The 21,560-nt window shown below is 33.2% G+C and overlaps 1 protein-coding gene across 1 annotated transcript; it reads left to right on the top strand.

Annotated features, from left to right (window-relative positions):
- Window positions 1-1,055: 1,055 nt before the first annotated feature.
- Window positions 1,056-2,363, top strand: LOC149217922 (NAC domain-containing protein 6-like). Its single transcript, XM_089391451.1, has 3 exons — window positions 1,056-1,341; window positions 1,424-1,686; window positions 1,812-2,363. Exons 1-3 carry the CDS (start codon window positions 1,098-1,100, stop codon window positions 2,253-2,255), a joined length of 951 nt encoding a protein of 316 aa, XP_089247577.1. The 5' UTR covers window positions 1,056-1,097; the 3' UTR covers window positions 2,256-2,363.
- Window positions 2,364-21,560: the final 19,197 nt, after the last annotated feature.

Here is a 21,560-nt window from a genome sequence, read left to right as displayed (position 1 = left end):
ATAAAGAAATTAAATCAATAAAATCACAACTATTACTATTATAATCTAAATTTCACTTTTTTTAATGGGATTAAGGTCCATTTTATAGAGTTTGATATCCATACTGAATCATGTGTTAAAGAAATTCGTTTAAATGAGTAGAAAATATTATAAAAAAACATTATTATTATATTTTTTCTTCGAATAAAAAAATATGTATTATTTTTTATAATAATCCCAATAAGCCATATACCAGTGTGATGGATTGGTGAGAGATTTATATTCAAATATTAATTAATTGAAAACTTCATTCGTTTAAGTATTTCGATATTGGGGATGCACTAAACTAGAGACTAACCTATCATAAATAAATCAACATATGTGGTTATAATTAATCACATATTAGGTATCAATGTTAAACTATGTCATGAGTAATAGGTAGAAAATAGCACGAGGAATGCATCAAAATAACGACGAATCAACAAAATCTCTGAATATGAGAAAGAAAGTTAACTTTATTTCCTAGTGTTTGCACTATGTCTTCAAAAGACTATGACAAAGGGCTCAACAGTTGCCAACTATTCCTTCCACAATTCCTCTATTCCAAGCCATCACATGAAACCCGTTGCTATCGATCACCACCTCACTATTCCACGTGTCAAAGTTTTTGCCTCACACTTACCTATCTTTTCCTACTTAAGATAACATGGAAATTGATTGATGGTAAGGGTATACTAATTTAACTAACCCTACAAGCTTATATGCGCTCACGTGGACATAACAACTCACTAAACGGAGTGCTTACTATCTTGAGGGTGACTTTAGTATATTCTAAGAAGGATAGTTATTATAATATCTTACTCACATGTGGTGATACCTTCCTGGAAATTTCGATGAAATCATTGCGAAATAGGTGTGCACTGTCTAGCACTATAACGACGCGGAGAAAGAGAATTAATAAAATATTTTCACGCGATATCTCCTTGTCGTGTTCGCCATCTTCCACTCCGCGTGGAACATTTTCTCCTAGTCCGTCCATTCCCTCCTGACATTAGTATCCCCGTCGTTGTCAATGCTCCAAAACATTTTTCTAACTGCCCTAAGTGAAAACTCTGTGTATGCAGGAAAATTCGTACAACTGGTGCTCCGAGATAGTGCAGATGGCCATGTTGGAAGAACTGGATAACAATGGGGCAGTGCAGGGGGGATTAACGGTCTTTCCAGGCTTCCGATTCTATCCCACAGAAGAGGAACTGGTTGGTTTCTATCTCAAGAAACGAATCGAAGACGTGCACCATCTGAATTTCGATATGATTATACCAACCTTGGACTTGTATCGATATGATCCATGGGAGTTACCAGGTAGGTCAATCTTTTTTTCTTCACTGGTTTGAATTTGAGAAGAGTTTTTCACGCAATATAAATTGACGTAGTAGTCTTGCAGGTTTGGCTAATGATGCTGGGGACAGGCAGTGGTTCTTTTTCGTTCCCAGAGATAATAGGAAATTCCCTCGGCCTAGCAGATTGACGGTCTCTGGTTACTGGAAGGCAACGGGTTCAGACAGAGCAGTTCGCAACGAGCTGCTTCAGTGCCTCGGTCTCAAGAAAATTCTCGTGTTTTATAAAGGAAAGGCCCCGCTTGGGCAAAGGACAGACTGGATCATGAACGAGTACAGGATGGCAGAGCTGAGCTCGTCCCCACCAAAGGTGATCATCTATTTTTTATTTATTTCTTTTGCTTTATTTGAACGAGCACAAGTTCTCCGCCACCCAAACCGTCTTCGCTTTTCCTGGTGCAGACATAGTAAAGGAATGTATTTTTTCATGTGCAGAAGAATATGGATATGGTGTTATGCCGGATATACCGAAAGACTGCTTCTCAGAAGTCGATAGAAAAACGAACAAAAGCTGATCGCCTTGATAAAGAAGAACGGATTATTTTAGATAGCGATGAATTTGAAGAGAAGTGTGATCGAGGAACGATTGATCCAAATCAAATGACAGAGACCAAAGTTTCTTCATTACATTATAAAAAGCATCCGAAGGGAGTATGTTCTTCTGCTACAAGTAAAACAGACAACGATATTACTTTTTTTGACTACCTGGAACCTATCCTATCTTATGAAGAAAATATGGTCTTGAAAAACTCCAAGGGCAGAGGGCAACTACAGTTTGAGTTGCCCAACTTGTCCATGGATTGTCTGTTTGGCGAGCAGATAGAGACATCTTATTCTATTCTGCCTGCGCCATCTCCAGTGGAGATCCCATTCCATTAAATAGCATTAGATTCCATTATAATAAATAGCATTAGCCTTACTTTTTAAAGTGATCAATGTTGTAAATTCATTGCTCCTCAAATTGAATCTTTCAAATTTCTGGTGGAATATGTAATGATATGGCTTGGATTTCAAATTTGCGCAGTATACAATTGTTTTAAATCTCGCTTGTGTCGGAATCGGTCTGCAAATCCAGTTACAATTCTATCAAAGTGGATTTTATATTTTAGAATTTGATGAATGTGACCGTATCTCATTTTTGTTGATCAAATTCTAAAATATTTTTAGAATCAGTAATTTAGTCAAGTCATAAAAGCCATGTAATCCTGTTAAATTCAACAAAAGGGAAAGCCATGAAGCAACCGAATGCGCTGTAGAATCACCCTAAAGTCCGTGATCTTTGTACATGCCCAACTAATGGTGCGTATCGGTTCTCACAGAACAGTACAGTTTAGCTAAATAAATCTAAGTGTTCAGAATGAAGTAAGTTAGCTAGTCGATGATTGACTCTCATGCTTCTTTCCAATCCTGTGTTTGAGATTGATAAACTTCCTTTTGTAGGTGGACTCCACTATTTTGATTCCTCGAATCAGTCCGGGGCATTCACAACCTTCACTTCTCTAGATTTTAATGTGTTGCATGATAGATTTGGTTTGTTGGATTCTCAAAGTTGACTTTGTTATTTGCTTGGTCTAAGATCTTTAATAAACTAATTGTATATAGTCTTAATGCGATCTGTAGTGTAAAATTGAAACTTTCAAAAATATTATAAGAAAATTAAGCTTTTTTTTTAAATATTAGATATAAATTTATTTGCAAATACATCAAAGTATTTTCTATTTATAATAATAGGATAGCTAAAACAGTAACTGTAATAGCTAATTAAAAATGGATTGACAATAACTTTTACTGGGTTCCAATTGATATTATTGCAAAACATTATTCTTTAAAAATGAATTGGAGTATTATATTTTTCTCATTAATTTTAACAAAAATTAATAATTTAACAATTGATATAACAATTACTATTAAATTTTATAGAACTCTTAACATTTTCTTTTAATGAGTATTTATTTTTTCTTTCATCTTTATATTGATTAATCCAACAACATTTCTATCCACTTTTGAAATTTCATATATTGAAATCCATCGCAATCATTTGTATCAAGCAATACTTAGACTTATCCTTTGAAGATACAATTGCTTTAGACTATCAATTTCGTGTTTGTAATGAATAAGCCTCTAGCCATTCTATTGAGGTACTTCTATCTAGAGAGATACTTGGCTCATCATTGAACTCGCTAGTTATCTCAAAAAGCCTTCTAGATGTACTAATAATCAATCTTACAAAGTAATCTTCATCAATATTAATCATCATTTATTTATTCCATTTATTAATACTAAGTAAAATAGAAGTTCATGATGGCTTTTAGTTCATGTTCCACAAGAAACTACTAACCTACCTAAGATGGAGACCTATGAGTTAACACTCTCACATAATAGTTCAAACACCTAAACTAATCTAATATATGCTAAATTTATCTCACATATCTCACATTTATTTGGGTCTTCACATACGGGAGTTACACCAAAAGGCTACTAGCTTTCATAACAAAATAAATGACACTACAAACTCTATGAAAGACGTATTAATTAGATTTGACTCCTGTGAACTCACACTAAAATTATGTGTTTATAATAATGCTAAAGAAATAGTTATAATAACCAATTATAATTGACAAGATAATAATAATTACTTAGTTACATCTCATACATAATGGAAAACACCATTCTCTATAAAATCTATAATTACTTAGTTACATCTCATACATAATGGAAAACGCCATTCTCTGTAAAAATGTATTAGAACTCTAATACAATGAAAAAAAAATTTCCTATTAACTTTCATAAACAAAAACCAATCAAACAATTCACCATTCATGTAATAATTACAATACATACTCATGTAACAATTACCTAATTCACCATTCATGTAATAATTACAATACATGCTCATGTGACAATTACCTAGGATGAAAAATACCAAACATTAAAAACAAAACAATTAGACATTATTCTCTCCAACAAAATGTTGTGTTGTTTTCTTCATTTGAATTTTGAAAATGATATTTCCACAATTATAAAAAAAAAAACAATGACTATAATGGATATTTTACACAAAGAAAGGTATAACATTAATATATTAAAGTTTGGATTTTTTATTTTATTTTAGTTTTTTTTATAAAATTATATTTGTGCTTGAAAATGTAATATTTTATTTTCAAATTTATATTTTTAATTATGAAAAAATTATTTTTCTCAAATAATGTTAATTTTTTTTTCTAAATATGTTTAAAATCTATTACTGTAACAAAATGATACTGGCCTTTGCAGTTCTTAGCCAAATTTCATGGCATATTGCAACCAAAACAAAATGAAGACTGCCGAGAAGAGGGAAACCAGTCCAGTGCAAAATAGATTTGCTGCCCTCGCAGGGAAACCAACATGTGAACATAGTGTGATATTCTTTTGAAAACAGCTTCAAAACTAACTATTTTGCTCAAAAATGCAGAAATAAACCCATAGGACTGGGTGTCGAGAACCTGAAACCTGAAGAAAAGTGTTGGTTTAGTTGTCATTTGGTGTCGATGGGTGTTCTTCAAGAATTAGGCACCTGTAGGCTTCAAGGTCATCCTCTTCCTTTTGCAGTTCACCCGTGTCTTCCTTTTCACTCTTGCTGACCATGGGGTGGTCCAGATTTTCTCAATTCTACTCTGCTGCTATCAGAATTGAGAGCATAAGGCTCACCATGAGCAGTTTCATTCTTCTCCATTGCGCTAGTGGGATGTCCTTTAGCGATGGAAAGCTCCTCCTAAAACGTAACTGTTATGGTGGCCTTGATAAGAGGTTGATCTAGAGAGCACTGGTATGTGAAGTGAGCTGTATAAATGGAATGCTGAGAGCTGGAAGGGAGAGCAATAGCTGATGGAGAGGTTTACGAAGGTTGGGAGCTAACAACGCGAGTGTGACCCCTGCCACTGCGTGTATCAGGATAACGAGCCAAGAAATGATTTGACGAGGGGGAGGAGGAGTCAGAGACAATTGAGGACGAAGAATGGAGCATTCTCCCTCTGCTACTACCCCTCTTACAATGCATTCGCTGACGCATACGAGACATAATTTCATGAGGAGTAGGCACAGAGTAGAAATGGTCACTTAGGGTGGCATTATCAGAGGTGGAGGGCTCAGAGGTGAGGGTCAGGTTACATAACAGGCTCTATGAATAGTGGTTGCTCTTCCCAAACTCTATACAAAAGATAATTTGGCATCTCTTGCCAGTTGTCGTGCGAGTGCTTGGCTCCATGACAGCTAGGGGCCACTTACATTTCAGAGGCAGAGGAGCACGAACATACGAGGATGCGGGCCGAAGAGCGCCTGAGGTCTCCATAATGAAGAGCCGAGATGGGATGGCGGTTGTAAATTGGTGTGAGTGTAGTATTGAAGCGCATTTATGAAGGGTTGTAAGACATTTTTATGGCGCGGTGTGTGAGATTACGAGTGGCCATGTGGCTACGCCACTTGCTAGCCCATATCTCCACCATCGCGTAAACCATTGAAAACACTCGCATCCGGGAGTCTCAAATAATGTTATTGCAATTAAATTATATAACTATTAATTAATACTTATAATTTTAACAAATTTTATAGTTTTTATTTAATTTTAAAAATTTACATAATAATAAAAAAAAATTCAAATATTCGACATGGCCTAATCTCATGTGATAATTACTCGAGCTAAAGATTGCTATTCAACAATCTTAACTAGCATATTCTTCAAACCTTTGTGGATTGACATATAATAAGAAACATTGTTGTTTCACTATTAGTGAAGAGTTGTGCTAGATTTTATGTTTCATAAGAATTATTTTTTTGTTTTTTTGTTAAATATTGTGGCTATCAGATGTAATAAAATTAACTTAGATTCATATTAATTTTAGATATTGTATCATATTTTTAAACATCATTTTCTTTTTTTATTATATAAATATAAATGATATCATATTTTGGAAAATATTTACTTATTATCTTTTTTACTTGAGGTTATTTAACTTCATAGATTAAATTTATGTCTTGCACTTCGCTACCTCTAGATATCGTCAATTGATTCTTGAAAACCTTATTTTCAATATCTCTCCATTATGTTTTATTTTCGCTTAACATATTTAATTATTTTTTCCCATTGGTATTTCAGATCACTCTTAAAATGTTCTGATTTAATGTTTTCGCATCTACCCCCTTCACTTCACATTTTTTATGCATCCTTATAATACTTTTACACAACCCTTACGATGTTGGAACCATATCTGCTATAACGATTAAAGCATAGATTATACCATCATTCTATGATCGAATTTGTAATACTTATGCATAATATAATTTATAGATTCAACATCATGGATAAATAATGGTAGTCCTTAACGATGGAGATACATTGTAAGTGATAAATCCATTGGTCCCATTGGGCATTCTTTTTAAGGCTTCATGGTTAGGTAATATAATGACTCTTCACCCTATCCATGTAATTAGTGAGAAGATAGGCAAACAAGATATTCTCTTTCAATCCAATGGTGATCAAAACTCTTTTTAGGTAGTTAGGATAGCCAACTAAACCCCTATTGTGACCTCAACATCATTTGCACTCTATGATTTTAACGATGGATCTTTGCTTCAAGGTTGGAAATGGAGGGGTTCCCTAAAACTGTGGCACTCAACTAGTGACTTGTTGGGCAAACCTTGTTGAACTACCACTCCTTTTCTTGAGGTTCAGGTGGGTGCTTGGTGAACACATGGGTTGCCGAGAGGATTACCTTAGCTAGAGGTATGCTAAACACAAAGGCTCTCCATATGTATTTTAAATATCATTTTGCATTGGTATGAACCTCTTTTCCATAATGTTTGAACTAAACTTTTTAAGGGTTTTGACCTTGTTTTGGGACCAGGGTGGTATGAAGGGTTCATTTCTTCACTCAAATCAATAAGAGTCTAAATTTTTACAAAGGAAGAAACACTTCCTCACTTAGATTTATTCTTTTCCCTCACAAGTTGGAGCTTTGAGGTTTCGAGGTCGCTAAAACCTAGAGGAAAATTAGAATATTTTCTTATTAATAGGTTATATTTATGATAAGTTATTAAACTATTGCTTTGTCTTCCTCAAGGTTACGGTTTTTGTTCAGCTCTCACTTTTTGAACATCAAATGTTCGTTGGATTGATAGTAATCACTATATTCCCCAATTCATTGTAGTGCGCTCGAATTTTTCCCTCTTGATTATTAGTTACTAAGCCTTCCATACTGACAGACTTATTTCTTGTCATAGATTTGCATTTTCTTTTTCTCACAACTCTATTTCTAACAAGTAAAATCAAGTGATTCCACTCCTCTCTTCTCCATTCATTAAGTGAGTATTGTTAAAATCCCTTTACTTTTCCCTTGCTCCATTTGTTTATCAAATTCATCATTATTTCCAGGTTAGTTTCAATTTGATAATTGAAGTTTTTTCAAATAATATCATTAAGGTTTGTGTTTGAATCTCTATTTCTATGTACCCAAAGGAAATCACTTATTTATCTTCCTTTGTATTTTTATTTTCAATATGATTTCTAAGACATACAATGGTAGCCCCCATCTAAGCAATGCTAGTTTTAGGCCTTTGCACTATTTTTAAAATGCCAAGTAATTTTTTATAGACCGAATGAATGGGTTTCTTTTTATTTTATCATATGTATCAGTGGGTTTGAAAACACACAATTTAGTTCGCTTGTGACCTCAAAAATTAAACATCTAATACTTAATCGATTATTGTTAATACTTAATTTCTATTTAAATCTCTACATGTTTATAGTAATTGAATTCTCCTAGTTCCTATTGAATTGGAATCTATATGGCTTCCTTGGATTTTCTTTTTTAAAGTAATGGCTCTTTTCCTAAAGACATCTATGTGTTTTAAATGTCATTGTACAATGTTATTTCTGCATTATTTATTCGCAACAATGTTTTGCAAAATTTTCTATATAGAAATATGTATTGGCACAATCTATGTTTATGAATTTCTTTTTTGATTTTTTGTACATAATCTCATCTAGGTTTTTCCACCCTTATAGTCTTCATTTAGTTAGTTATACATACATACATACACATGTGTAAATAAAATAGAGTACATGACCCCTCACTTCCATGTTTCTAGAATTTTATTTTCCTAAAGGGTTTTGTCACTTGATAAGGACTAGATGCAGGTTGAGGGATAACTTGGGAACATTTTCTCATTATTGACACATAATATTTTAAACCCTATCACATATGTTTTATATTTATCTGTATATGTGTAACATTTATGAAATGAATTAGAATTTGTCTCCTGATAACTTTGAGTTTCCAATATATCATCATTCCAACATTTGGATATCCTTTTTTCTTATACAATTTATATACAACTAATGCTATAGCACTATTCAAAACATTCACATGCAAACTATTCAACATAGTGAGTTATAACATAATTAGACATTAATTCTTTGGAAAATCTTATACTTATTAAATTCTTCCATTCATTCCAATATCCAACTTAGAAAAGTAAGAAGAACATGCAACTCACATTCTATACACAAAATAACACATAACCAAAATACTTATTTGAATTTCAAAAAATATAATACGAGTTCCTTACTCCTCAGAATAGATGAATTATTTTCTCAGCGATTCCACCTGATCACTAGACTTGTTTTTTGTTGGGAAACATATCAGTATGTTTCATAGTTTGAACTCCTAAATCTCTAGCAATGTCACGTCATATTTAGGTTGGAATCCTTATTTATATAGGTCCACACTTTCTCTCCCATTGGAATAATGTTATTCTAGATTTCCTTTCTCTATTGTAATCTCGTTTCTAAATCATTTTCCACCCATGACATTTCTCTCGAGTCATGATAATTCTAGTGGTAGGGAAACTTCTTGGAAGACGGAATATTTTTCATCTTTATTGCAACTATCACTTCAAAATTGTTCTTTATGTTGAAAAGTGTACCTAGGTTTGGTCTTCATAATGACATGTGTAATTGTGATTTTATGTAATTGATAAAAAGTACAATTATTTTTATATTGCTTGAATCATGGGTTTCATGATCAAGGAAATTTATTTTAGTTAGGGTTCCCATTGTGAACCTTTAGGTTTTGTCATCTAGTTATAAAAGTCAAAGAGAGTCAATGTCATTTATGAAGGACCCTTCTTTAGCATGTTACATTTGTGTATGAGTCATTAAATATATAAGAAGGCCCTCCAGAACCAAGAAAAGACACCTCTTACAAGTCGTCTACAAGATGAAACAAATGATCTCCTCCCAAAGATATGTTGGCTCACACTCACTCAAGTGAGCCCAATTGACTGGGTAAAGACTATAAATAGATAGCTTAGCGTCATTTCAGAAGGTAGAAATTCGATGAAGAAATTGGTCTGAAATAAAGAAGTGCAGATATCATCTAGAAGGAAGCCTAATCATCAAATAAGAAAGAAGGAAGCAGACTGAAGTTCTTAGCTTCATTTTGGTCTATTTTAGGGTGATTTTACTCTCACAGATGCTAAAGAAGAGAAGGATTATCTTCTGCGAAGGCCAAGAGAATTACAACCCTCTTGGATAACCAAATTAAAGAAAGTCAAGTAAAAGGATAAGCCAAGATAAGTTGGAAGGACAATTTATCTTAAGCAAAGGTATGAAGGACATTTTATAGAAGGAGAAACTAGGGTTTCTGAATTAGGGTTGATGATTCCAAACCTAATTCAAGGAGGATGAGATAAGAAAAGGCCTAAAGTAGAAGGAAGCTAAAGTTTAAGAGAAGACGAGAAGGAGGAAGGAGCATAAGATTGACTACCATTGACTAATGATATCATTAAAGAATAATTGTATATTGGTCTTGGAATAGAAAATAGGTCAAGGTTTTTGGTCTTGCTATTTAGCAATTGAAGTCTATCTAAGAAGAAGAATTTGTTCGAGTTTCCCTCTCAGGTGGGAGAGGTTTTGGCCCTAGCTAATAACCTACATTTTGTGTCTCTTGTCTCCTTATGGTTTATGCATTGGTAGGTGTTTCATGAAGAAGAACAATAATAATATATGTAAAAGAAGATCTTAATATAAGAAAGTAAAGCGTATTCAAAAGAAGTTATTTGGAAGGGAAAATCATTTAATATTGATGCCCTAGATTTCTCAACATGGTACCAAATCTAATGTGACAAAGTGGAGGAACAACATCTTATCAAGGGACACTCAAGGATTAAATCTCAATGAATGAATCAAAGTGAAGATCATATTGAAGTCAAGATCTACAAAGGAAGCATCAAAGTCCTATATCAAAGAAGAAGTCTACAAAGAAATATTGGAACCCTCAAGCCATCTCAAAAGATCCCAAAGACCCTAATTCAAGTTGAAGGTCTTATACATCATGCAAGACCAAAAACATTGTCATCAAGATTCTAAGGTGATATCTCTCTCATTGAAGCAATATCATTACCGCTGAAGACATCATCAAGAAGTCATCATTGATCTTCATCAACAAACACTCCATCATGAAAGGATCCAAACGATCTCCCTCTTTATTGGATCAAGGATCATTATTGAAGAAAATTATCTTCATCAAGGAGAAGTTTTCTATTCTGTATATCGTCATTAACATCAAGGAATCAAAAGGAAGAAGGATAATTCTATCAAGTAAGTATATTTATCTCCACGTTTGAATTTGTCAAAATGTCTTTTCGAAAGGAAAGAAACATATTGGTTCTGGCATCAAACATTCTTACATGGAAAAAAAGAACATATATAAATCACGTTGAAAATGAGTTTATGCAACATGTCAAAGGATCTATCACTCAACGAGGAAAGGAATATTCTAAAGCACTTGCAAAGTATATGAAAAGGGAAGTTAGGGCTCAAAGGATTCCCATAGAATCCATCAAGGATCCTGACATCCCATATGTATCAAAACTTAAAACTTCAAAAGAAATCTATGACAAATTGGTAGAGTTGTATTTTATAAGCACTAGTGAAGAAGTCATCTCATTAAGGAAAGAACTCTACGAGCTAAAGATGTCAAGGGAAGATGGAATAGCCTAATACTATATGAGGATATCTTAAATCAAGGATCAACTTCAAGATCTAGGAGAAGTCATTCCTGATAGAGAAATGACTATGGTTGTTCTAAATGAACTACCGAAGGAATGGGGTAACTTTACTTCAAGTATTTATGGGAAGAAAGAAGCTACTCCATTCCATGAGCTATGGTCACTATGCAAGATTGAAGAATCTATACTAAAGGTGAAATCTGATGTGGGAGCAAGTGAGGCAAATCAAGATTAGGCTACGATAAGAAGAAGAAAGGGAAAATTTGGAAAGTTTGGTTCTAAGAAAAAGAAAAGGGACATAGCTAAGATTCAATGCTATGGGTGTCAAGAATATGGGCAAGACAAAAGAGATTTTCCTAAGATCAAGAAAGACAATAAAAAAATAGGAAGAGAAGAATCCCATATCACCAAAGAAGTTGAGGAAGTTGAAAAGAAGAAGTCCAAGAAAGAGGAAATAAGAGATCTCTACTATGACTGATATAGTCTTCCTCACATATGTTCTTTTCAAGTTCATGTTCTTAAGTCTTATGTTATAAGATATGGCTATCATGATTAACTAAGAAAAATGATTGGATGCATCATGGAATCATAGAAGCATTGAAAGCAATATCTCATGACATCATCATAGAGAAGCATGAAAGATGGTTGAAGCTTGGAAGTCAACTATGGAAGGATATATCTCTTGGAAAGGTCATTTGTAACATAGGTGGAAATTATGGAAAATAAAGAAAAATGTCATTTAGTAAAATGCTCATTATACATCTATTAAAAGGAAGCATCTGGTGGATGGGGATACTATAGATCCTCAAGATTCTATGATGGAATATTCATCAAAAGGTTCATCAATGAAGAGGGGAAGCAAGTGGTTCATCAAGAACTCCAAACTTGTGGAATTCATGGCATGATGGTATGACGACAATAGAAGTGAAGTGGATCAAGGGATTTAAGTTCATTCAATGAAGGAAGCTACTAAAGGAAGCCTAGATGACATAAAGGAAAATGAGGTATGTATGCTTACATTTGATATTGTAGAGTCATGTCATATGGTTGTAGGTAACATGAATCAATGATCTACCTTGAGAGAATAATCAAAAGGAAGTATCTCCTCCTTTGAAGGGATGCAGGAATGCATGGGTCACACATTCACTGTATAAAATCAACATAATATGTCCTCATATGTAATATGAGGTGGTTAAAAATAATTGGAAGAACTCTGATTGGAATTTCCTGGGAATGAAATGTGTAAAAGAAAATAAGGAGGAGATCATGGAGTATGCAACCATGGAAAAGGAAATCAACATCTGAAAACCAAGCTATATGACTAGGATATCTCCAAGAAATATGTGTAGACTCTCATAAGGTCTATAAAAAAAAGAGACCCTTCACATTATATATCTTTAAGATATGTGTCAAAATGTATGCAAAATGTTGACTCAAACTAGAAGATGTCATGATGAAATACCATCACAAAGGTAATTTTGATTTAAGTATTCATTTCTTATTCTTGAACAAATATCTCAATGGGCTTATGCATGGTCATCGAGGGAATATATATTTATCCGAATTGGATCATTATGTTTTTTTTCATCCATATTGATTCATTTGTAGTGGAAAAAGTAGAGGAATAAGCTAACGGGAACCTTTTTTATCGACAAGACCTAGTTTGGTGAAACATGGTCTGAAACCTTCGGGAGCATTTTGAGGAACCAAATGGAGTTTCTTAGGGATTAAACTTTATCACTTAAACATAGCACCTTTTCATGTTATTCTACACAGATATACCATCCAACAATGCAAGAAGTCCATCAATGGGATTCAATATGAAAAAGTTATGCCACTCAAAAGTTGACCTTCCTATTTTCAGAGCTATAGTTTGAGAAGATGTCACTTCAACTCCCATTATTCATGGAAAAGAGGCTAGCCACATGTTTGCGATGTAAATATTCTAGAAGAGTATATTGTCTAACTCTAGTGAAGAGTTTATGTAGTCAAACTTAACCACTAGTAGTCTATCGAGTTGTGTTATAACCGAGCAACTAGGACGAAGAGGCATTCCATTCTTTCAAGAGAATTTTCTTCCATAGTTGAGAAAAGATAGACATGAGAGAGAGGAGGTAGAGTACACCGAGAAGATCTATGCATGGTAGCATCCCACATGCCACAAACATTACTTCTTTGTACCTATAACCATATTTCCAGATAGAGAAAGAGAGCGAAGTGACCTCACCTTCCAGTTGGGTTTTCTCCTGAAAGGGTTTCCCAGAGAGCATATCTTGCTTCTTATGTGTGTGTGAGATTATTTTTCTTTTATCTACTTTTCCATATAATTTACATTCTCATGCATGCACTAATTACAACTAAATCCATAGATCTTAAAATTTAATAAATTGTAATAATGTAGAAGCTCATATTTTTAATCTAATATTATCATATATGTTGTGATGAATTGTCCAGTGGAATATCCATGACATTTTATGAATAATCTATGGATGTCTTCCACCATTGATGTCCATGTAGGAGGATGAAATATCCTTAAGGAAACAAGGCTTAAAGAAGGTAGCATGGCATGAAGGAAGGCCATATATGAATTGATAAATCATTTTCCGATGATGACATGACTAACTAATGAATGAAAGTGATGGATGGTTCTTGCGCTATGAATATGGCCCAAACATGAAGACTCCTATATAATGAAAATAAGTTCATGACATCGTGAGGATGAGTTCTTCAAGAAGTTGGGTGTCCCATCATCTCCACTTGAGGAGCTGTTGTAGGTCCATAATTAAGAGAGAGTCTAGAAAAAAATTTCTTACATGAATGAAACTTCAAAAAAAAATCCTAAGCCAGTATAGAGCTTAGGTACATTCCTCTCATGGGAATTAGTACATTCATTTATTGGAATAAATATGTCCTCCCTATTTAAGAGGGAGAGATAGACAAATCATTCTTTTTTTCACTTCGGAGGATAGACTGGAGGATTGGGTAAACATCTAGCATCTGATACTCTTTGAGGATGAATTAGGGAATCCAAGATAAGAGTAGTTGTAGAAGACTGATATGATTTGAGTATTGGGAATCCAAGATAAGAATATTCATGTTGGAACACACCTTAAGAACCCGAGTGGGGTATGTTCTGGGAGAGACAATGATGAGGGTGTCTATACATCATAGGTATCACTATCATTATGTTCTAATCTTGTGGAGAGATAGATTTATTAGTGAAGGCCTTGCTATGTGATAATGTTGGTTGATATGATGCTAAACAAATGGGTTACCAATCTAACTCTTCTTATGAGAATTCTTCATATTGAGAATTACCAAGTACCATTATGAATACCTCCCAAGTTTAGATGGAGTGTTGAAAAGTGTAACTAGGTTTAGTCTTCATAATGACACATGTAATTGTGATTTTACGTAATTGATTAAAATATAAACTATTTTTGTTTGAATCATGGGTTTCATGATCAATGAATTTTATTTTAGTTAAGGTTCCCATTGTGAACCTTTAGGTTTTTTCATCTAGTCTTAAAAGTCAAAGAGAGTCAATGTCATGTATGAAAGACTCTTCTTGGGCATGTTACATTTGTGTATGAGTCATTAAATATATAAGAAGGCCCTTCAAGGCCAAGAAAAGACACATCCTACAAGTCGGCTACAAGATGAAACAAATGATCTACTCCAAAATACATTTCATGTCACACTCACTCAAGTCGACCTAATTGACAAGGAAACAACTATAAATAGGAAGCTCAACCTCATTTCAGAAGGAAAAAATTAGGTGAAGAATTTGGTATGAAATAAAGAAGTGCAAATATCACTGAGGAGGGAGCCTAATCATCAGTGAAGAAATCATGAAGTATATCAAAGTTCTTAGCTTCGTTTTGGGCCTATTTTAGGGTGGTTTTTTTGTCACACGTGTGAAAGAAGAGAAGGATTATCTGCTACAAAGGCAGAGAGGATTACAGTTCTCTTGGATAAATGAATTGAAAAAAGTCGAGTCAAAGGAGAAGCAGAGATAATATAGAAGGTGACTCTATCTTAAGTAAAGGTATCAAGGACATTTTCTAGAAGGAGAAACTAGAGTTGAAGATTACAGAATTAATTCAATGAGGCCGAGATAAGAAAAGGTCTGAAGAAGAAGGAAGCTGAAGTTGAAGAGAAGCTGAGAAGGAGGAAGGAGAAGAGGGTTGAATATTTTTTACTAAGGATCTCATCAAGGAAGCTTTGTATCTTGGTCTTGGGGTGGAAAATAGGTCAAGGGTCTTGGTCTTGGTATTCGACAATCAAAATTTCTATAAGAAGAAGAATTTGTTTGGGTTTTCCTCTAAAATGGAAGAGGTTTTGGCCCTCGCTAACAACCTACATTTTTTATCTCTTGTCTCTTTATTTCTTATGAATTGGTAATTGTTTGATGAAGAAGACCACTGATAATCTAAGTAAAATAATATCCTAATCTAAGAAAGTGAAAAGTATTAAAAAGTAGTTATCTAGAAGGAGAAATGACTTAATATTGATGTCGTATATTTCTCGACACTTTCTTGGATTACAACTAACTCATAACTACTTACTAATAGTTGGGAGCATGGTTACCTATGTGGTGGCTCCTATTATATCCAAATAAGTAAAATAATATTTATTTGTATAAATAAATTAACAATTACAACAATCAACCAACTTTAGTCTTAACGTCACACCCAAAACTTCTAGAATATTTATAATTAAATAAAAATAATAATATTTAGATAAGAAAACTACACTAGGGGTGTCACATCTCCCCCCGCCCCCCTAAATTAAACACCATCCATAGAGTTTACTCTACTTTTATCACTTTTGAAAAATGAAGGAAATTCTTCTCATATTTTTCTTCCATTTCCTAGGTAGCCTCCTTAGGGTTGAAAGGCATCCATAAAACTTTAACCTAGTGATGGTTCAATTTCAAAGTAATGCTCACTTTTGTTTCAAATTCATATTCAATTCCGGCGTGTATTCACACTTACTAAGAAAATGCTATCAATTTTCATTCATGCACCCAACAATGGTAAAAATTATTAAGATAAACACATCATCGGTAGTAATTAATAACTAAAGATTATATTGTACAACCATCCATTGGTTATTCTAAGTGACATGTAATCTATTAAATAACTTCATTACGTAATCTAAAAATAAGAAAATTAACAATTCTATTTTTATGCAATGATCATATTACCTTTAAGGATTAATTACTTACCTTTCCACTCCATATGGCTTGCAGATAATGATCTCTCATATCAGTGACATCATTGTGCTTTTATTATTCTTTCACAATATAAATCATACATCAGCTAAGTAACACTAGAACTTAGGAAAATTTCCTTCCAATGCAATTCTCATGTTTTTTTTATCACTATCCTTTCTATTCAAGGGGACTCGGTCATGTCCACTTTAGTTATTCTATAATTTTTTTTCTATTTCCTTTGTGCCACTTATTTCATGCACAAGATTTGATCAAATTTTTACACGTTGGGTTGGGTTTTCTTATTTATCTCTTCCTCCAGAGATTTTTTTTTTTTTCCACACACCCTATAAAGAAGACCAAACCATCGAAAGGAAACAACAAAAGAATCCAACATAAAAATACAGAGGGAGAAACAAGAAACAACATGGCCATGACCAAAGTTAAAAAATAAAAATAAGAAAATTGCAACAACAAAGTCATGCAAAACATGTCCCCCCTTACACTTCTCCTCAATGAGTTTCTCACAACTCAGATCCTCAAGTTTCCATTCTTGTCTACATTGTAGATTATTGGTTAATGTTTCTAGATGTTATATGTGTTTTTCTCTGTGCAAAAACCATGGGGTCCATCTCCCTTACACTCGTACACATATGAACTATCTCAACACACATCATGTTAGTATAGTTGTGATAAACATAATCATTTCCTCATGAATTAGTTTAAGCAAATATTCATATTATGCATTTAATAAAACGTTCAATAATAATTCAAATGTGCCTACAATCAAAGAGTCGTAATGAACAAGTTTTAATACAATTATCTAAAGAACCATTAACTGGCAGCACAATGCTATTTAGTGCACTTACCATGTTGGCACAACACGCATGTTAGTAGGCATAGGTGTCCCTTGTGCCAATCTCCCATCAACACCCTCTTTTTCTAGAATCATTTTTTTGCGACCATTACACACAACAATATGATTGGCTTCCCAAATGGGTGTCGACCTATTTATGGTCACATATTTACCATTATCCGCTATTAATGATCTAAATCATGTGAGGATAGTAGATTCAAAGAAGACCTTATGCATGTACATCTGTTATTGTATACACCTGACATCTTATTATTATTATTATTATATAACTACTCCATATTTGACATTTTTTGTCATGCCTATATTATCATTCATCAAATTATGGCATATTTTTAAATATTTCAAAGAAAATACGTCAAACTAGCAAAAAACAGATGAGGGTATTTCGTCACTCATAATTATGGATACGTCACTTAGTCATGAAATTTTTCACTTTTGTCAGGCTGCTCTAGGGAGCTTAGTCGATATCCTCCCAATTTACCGCAGTGCACCAAATCAAATAAAACCTAAATATAGGAGTTATAGTTAATGGCCATTGCAACCAAACAAAACATTCTTGTTATTTTTGGTTGCAGACAAACTTTATTCTTTTTCTGTGGCAATAATGTTATAAAATAGGCCACTTGTTGAAATATTCAGTGAATCTACAATATTATTTTTTAACCCGGAAACAATCTGATGTCAACAACATCTTTCAGGTGTAGGTAAATCAAAGGTTGTTCGGACCATTTAAGGGTCCATTCCACTTACATCCTAGGAAATTTATATATTCTTAAGGTTAACTATGTTCTTGGTTAATTCACTATTACTAAATTTTGCATAAAGCCATTGTTTTTCTGAGCATTTGCAGCACAACTCTCGAATGATTACGTGCTTACTGGGTGTTTTGGGGTAACCAAGATGCCATTAGCCTATTATTTTAAACTTAAAAGTCTCAATTCTTTACTCACTTTATTATATTCGAGACTAAATTTATTTGAAACATGAAATATTATGGTATTCTATCTTAACTTGCCAACATTATTATGGTTTTTAGCCATAAGTTTAACCAGCCATTTCTCTGCAATCTACAATTGTCTCTCATCAGGTGTTTCTTTTTTTTTAGAAATCTCATGAGCCACGCTTTGTGCCACAATTCTAAGCTCATTCCAATGTAACCTTTCTAGGAAACCAAAATCATACAATCACAAACTCTAAGATTTAAGTTCTAGAGGAATTGATCTTTGTGTTTCCTTAATCATGGGGCTAAGAAAAATCTACCTTGAAATCTTTAAAGATGTTAAATGCTAGAAGAACATTATTGCATAAAAGAAGCACTGTGATTTTGAAATGTTTTCAGTTACAATTAGCTATTATTACAATTCTCCATTCTGATGTCTCATACTAGGATTTCTATCTATTTTAACAAGATTTCTATGACTTCCCTCATGAGGAGACCTTCTGGTTACGAATGTTTCTTAATTCATTAATTCCTTTCTAGGTTTTGTTCGATCATGAAAACCAAGGCCTACTCATGCTAGCCACATGTTACCACATTTGACATACTCATACATGAGTTATGTTGTTAATATATATTATTATTATTGTTGTTATTATTATTATTATTATTTCATAAAGAGAATGACATATATTCCATATGACATATAATGTTAATACCATCAAAATTCATCATGTCACTTGATAGAATTAAAATTGAGTGAGGATGGTCCCAATCATCCTTCCCAACCATTTGAGATAAACCTAATTAAATCGAATATATTTTTAAATATGATTTTTATGCGCATCTACATAGGTATTAACAATAGTTACCCTTGAGGATGTTTAGACAAACTCCTTCAATACACCATAAATTTTAGTTCATGTAATATAGGTTTCCGAACCCCACATAATCATGTGGCATGTTGATATATACATACCTTTATACTATCTTATATACACTCTATTAAATGTATATATTCTATGTATATCTTCAATTCAATCATAAATCTTAGACTAATTTATTTCTAGGGAAGGTTTCCAACCTTTTTAATATATACATTGTAATTGTTCTCTTTGGTATTTAAAGATGTAATTACTTGTAAATCATTCTAACGCCATAGTTGTTTTCGAGATCTTTCATTCTAACTATTACATTAATTTTATTTTTATTTTTCGAAACTCCCTATGTTTCATAGCATTGTTATAAGCTCTGTCATTTTGTCACTTACTTCTCATTAGCATACAATATTACTTCTCCACTAGATTTAGTAATTTTTATTTTACCAATATGTATTTCCCTCATCCTTATTATTTCCTTATATCTTCCTTTTAGGAATATCATTAGTAAAAATCCAGCGCTGGGGAACCTTTATATGTAGGTTATTCACAAGGAGGTAGTCCTGTACCCATGAAGTAACTATTGTCCAAGAGAATCTAGTGTAACAGTTAGTTATTTCATATTTTAGCACAAAGAATACCTTGTTATGTTTTTCCTACCACCATCATCAAAAATCTCTAGTAGATATCTAAAACAAGACATATATACACATCAATCTTGTAAGTCATGTATTAAAAATATTTCACAATTATTTACTATACAACAAACGGTTATCCTTATACATTAAACTCCAAATACAACCTTCACAACTTCATCAACATATACAATCCTTTATCATGATAACATGTAACTAACATACATGTATTTTCAAACTTTACAGGGATAATTTCATATGTAACATCTTGAATTATATCCCAAACATATACATTTTTTGTTACTGGCTCCCTATCAAAATAAGATGGGTAACTTTTCTTTACACATCCATACATGTATGCATTTCATAACATGGATATGCAAATGTCTTCTTTTTTTTAATTTCCAAAGACTACAAGGTTCTTTATCTACTCAATATTTGAAGAATAATACAATAAATTCCTCAACCTAACATGCAATACTATTCAATTTGTCACATAACTCAGTTTCACAACTTTTTTTTTGGAACTAAACTAACTATCAATTCAAATATCGCACATTTATATTTAATTATCACATGTAATTTAATCCCCTCCGCAAACGCACTAAGGACTTATCCTAGAGAAGTGGAATCAATCCAGGTAAGATTATTATTTTTCCTTCTAGTGTGCACAATAGAATCCTAAGGGTACTTATATCTTCTTCATTTATGCAAGGTCAACGATGGTCCCAAGTGGTGATTAGAGTTTAAATTTTATTCCAAAATTATTATTTACATGCTTTATATCATATGGTTTATTCAGCGACGGAATTTAATGGAATTTATAGGAACTGAGTTAGGCGGTGATGGGGTTTACTGAGGCGAATGATTAAGGGCCACGTCTTCCAGACCTGTGTGATCTTCACATGGATGTCAAAACTTAAAACATACGAATGGTGGGGATTTTTCTTAGGCCATTTAATGGTGTGAATTCATTTCTCAAACCCTAACCTATGTCTCGAAATCATTTTCTTTTCCATTCGATTTTCTCACTGGTGGGATGTTGTCTTGTTCACAAGGCTGCGACACGAGTGATATTGTTCACAAGGCTGCGACACGAGGGATATTGATACCTTGGTAGCTGGGTTTTCCTACTAGGTTCCGTCGAAATCATTTCCCTCCCTTCATTCAGTACTTAGCTACAAGAGAACACTGGTAAGGATAAATTATTTCATCTTCATCCCTTTATTAACAACCCAATCCCCTCTATTTCTCTTTAAATTACACTAAATTCCTTTTAATGTATGATCAGACCCTCCCTTACCTACTGGGACAATAAAATATCACCATCGTTTCACATGTGAATTTTCCTGGAGTAATCCCCTTATTTTTTCTACAAGTAAAATATTGTTTCTCTCTTCATTATGTGGTTTCATGCTTTTAACCTAAAACAAGTACTAATTTTGTTACTAGTTAATTATCTGCACTTTTGTTGTTTGCTTCATTAATTTAAGTTGTGAATGCTTTCACCATAGAGGTTTGGGAAGACTTCCTCTAGGATTATGTTTACTTCGACAGAGACACATGTATCCTTATCTTTTTTTTCCTTTTAGGGCTAT

Source organism: Pinus tabuliformis, chromosome 1_1 (assembly GCF_031772625.1).
Source record: "Pinus tabuliformis cultivar Carrire ecotype Pingquan chromosome 1_1, CPIR1, whole genome shotgun sequence".
Classification (NCBI taxonomy): domain Eukaryota; kingdom Viridiplantae; phylum Streptophyta; class Pinopsida; order Pinales; family Pinaceae; genus Pinus; species Pinus tabuliformis.
This window is presented reverse-complemented; position numbering and strand designations above follow the sequence as displayed.

Excerpts from the sequence above, each read along its gene's own strand:
- LOC149217922 (XM_089391451.1), top strand. The coding sequence starts at position 1,098 with ATGCAGGAAAATTCGTACAACTGGTGCTCCGAGATAGTGCAGATGGCC. Across the intron at positions 1,342-1,423 it reads TGATCCATGGGAGTTACCAG|GTTTGGCTAATGATGCTGGG; the intron begins GTAGGTCAATCT and ends GTAGTCTTGCAG. Across the intron at positions 1,687-1,811 it reads TGAGCTCGTCCCCACCAAAG|AAGAATATGGATATGGTGTT; the intron begins GTGATCATCTAT and ends TTTCATGTGCAG.